We start from the raw sequence: 1,870 nt of genomic DNA, 5'->3' as shown, positions 1-1,870 counted from the left end.
TGTTAAACCTGAAAAGTGAAACCGGGGCCCGCTCCTGCGGAGGACAAGACCCCCGGATTGCCCTGCCCGTCCCACCGCAGGGACGCCGGCGCCGCGCTCGCGGGCTCGACAAAGACCCCATTCCCTTGGACAAGAAAGAAGTTAATTTAGCTCGGAACCTCGCTTCCTAATAAAGATAGGGAACAGAAGAAGTGCTTTAAGAAAGCTTAAGAAATCGTTTATACGCTTGGTAAAAGAACAGCTGCTCTTACACAGTTAATAGCTGGTACCTTACAGAGTATTTGCTTATACGCCCGCCGGCGGCTGGCTTTGCCCAGGAGGGCTGCGGAGAAGCTGCTGCTCTCCTATAGCAAAATGCAGGTCTTCTTGTCCTTGAAAGGGTTCTCAGAAGCAGGTATGCCCATTAGCAACGGGTCTTTCTTGGCGTGTTCTTCACAGTAGAGCATTAGGTCTGCTGATGCTTTCGACACCTGCAGAAGACAGGGGTGGGGAAAAAAAAAAATCAAAATCAAAACGCCACAAAATGGTGTTTCCCCGTAACTGGTAACATGAGCAAACGTGCTGAGAGGCTGCTGACGGGTACAAAGTCCCTGCGTGGGACGGGAGAGGTGCTTGGAGATCAACACGCTCTCTGGGGCCCCGTCTCCTGCAGAAGACACTCCACCACAGGCTGGTTCCGGCTCTTTCTGCAGAAAAGGACGGACCCTGGAGCTCGCGGAGGTACTCGGGGTGCGTTTGCGACACCGGGCAAAAGTACCGCTCGGCTCCTACACAGCTTCTGCAGAAGACTAAAAATAAACAGGAGGAGGTTCAAAATAATACGGTAGGTTTGTAACGAGGAACTTCTCGTCTCTAAAGCTGGGGACAGTGAACAGGAGTATCCTCAGACGACTAGCCGTTTCGGGAACGGGGTCCCTCCTCGCACGGCCCCGCTCCCGACGCCGTCGCCTGGGGAAGGGCACCGCTGCCCTGTGAATCTGTAGGTTTGGTTTGCTGGCCTTCAAAAGGAGGCAAAACCCGAGAAGGCAGTGTTACCAGCGGAGCCAACATCCTACCCCCGCGAGCTGGAAACAAGTGTGGTTCTTTCTTGCCCTAAGTTAAAGGAATCCCGTTTCGGCTACCTCCTTTTTTTTCTTTATAATGTCCCGACACGTTCACCTTCCTTGCAGACATAGCATTCAACCAGCTGAAGGATGGAACAAAAATCACGCTATTAACACAATACGCATGAAACTGGAAGCTCGTACTTGCCTTCTGTTTCACACATTTGATGCGCGCTTCGTATTTTGCTTCGGTTCTCCTACGAGTCCATAAAGCACCGAGCTACCTGAGGATACTGCTGGTAAGGGGCCACGAGAATTGGATTTATTCAGCTTTGTTGGGCTGAAATGTAAATGTCATGTTCCGAAATGGGGCAAAAAAAAAATTAACTGGGCACACCCTCCCTGCACATACTCCCTACAGCTAGAAGGGGAAAAAAAAACAGGGGGGAAAAAAAAAAAAGAGGGGTGAAGAAGGATGTGCTCTCACCTTTATTCTTTCTATTGAGGCTTCTATTCTTAACTGCTGGACAGTCCTTCGGGCCTGAGCTATGTTGTTGGTCGTGCTCGCCGTTTTGCCAGACATTTTCAGCGAAGCGGTGAAGCTCTGTTTTGAAAGACAGCGGGTTATTTTTCCAGAAGGCGGCACAGCACGTTAAACTGCTTTTACACACAGAGGCAACTGCGACACGCTGCAAAAAGTGCTCTTTTTTTTTTTTTACTATTTTGCACAACAGGAGAGGTCACCTGAGAAGCAGCTTGGCAACGATGCCCTGCAACCAAAACACCCTCCAGAAAAAACGCATTGAGCTCTTGTGCGTCCTCTTGTC

The 1,870-nt window shown here is 50.4% G+C and overlaps 1 protein-coding gene across 1 annotated transcript; it reads right to left on the bottom strand.

Annotated features, from left to right (window-relative positions):
* Positions 1 to 344: 344 nt before the first annotated feature.
* GNG12 (guanine nucleotide binding protein (G protein), gamma 12) lies at positions 345 to 1,626 on the bottom strand. The gene is made up of 2 exons (XM_010282129.1): positions 1,531 to 1,626; positions 345 to 470 (listed from the first exon to the last, which is right to left on the bottom strand). The coding sequence occupies exons 1-2, from the start codon at positions 1,624 to 1,626 to the stop codon at positions 345 to 347; spliced, it is 222 nt and encodes a 73-aa protein (XP_010280431.1).
* Positions 1,627 to 1,870: the final 244 nt, after the last annotated feature.

The sequence above is a fragment of the Phaethon lepturus genome, unplaced genomic scaffold (assembly GCF_000687285.1).
Source record: "Phaethon lepturus isolate BGI_N335 unplaced genomic scaffold, ASM68728v1 Scaffold45602, whole genome shotgun sequence".
In the NCBI taxonomy this organism is placed as follows: domain Eukaryota; kingdom Metazoa; phylum Chordata; class Aves; order Phaethontiformes; family Phaethontidae; genus Phaethon; species Phaethon lepturus.
The sequence above is the reverse complement of the archived record's forward strand: the minus strand, read 5'-3'. Positions and strand labels throughout refer to the sequence as shown.

Coding starts and splice junctions, on each gene's coding strand:
- GNG12 (XM_010282129.1), bottom strand. CDS start 1,626: ATGTCTGGCAAAACGGCGAGCACGACCAACAACATAGCTCAGGCCCGA. Junction 471..1,530: donor CCTCAATAGAAAGAATAAAG/GTGAGAGCACAT, acceptor TGTCTTCTGCAG/GTGTCGAAAGCATCAGCAGA.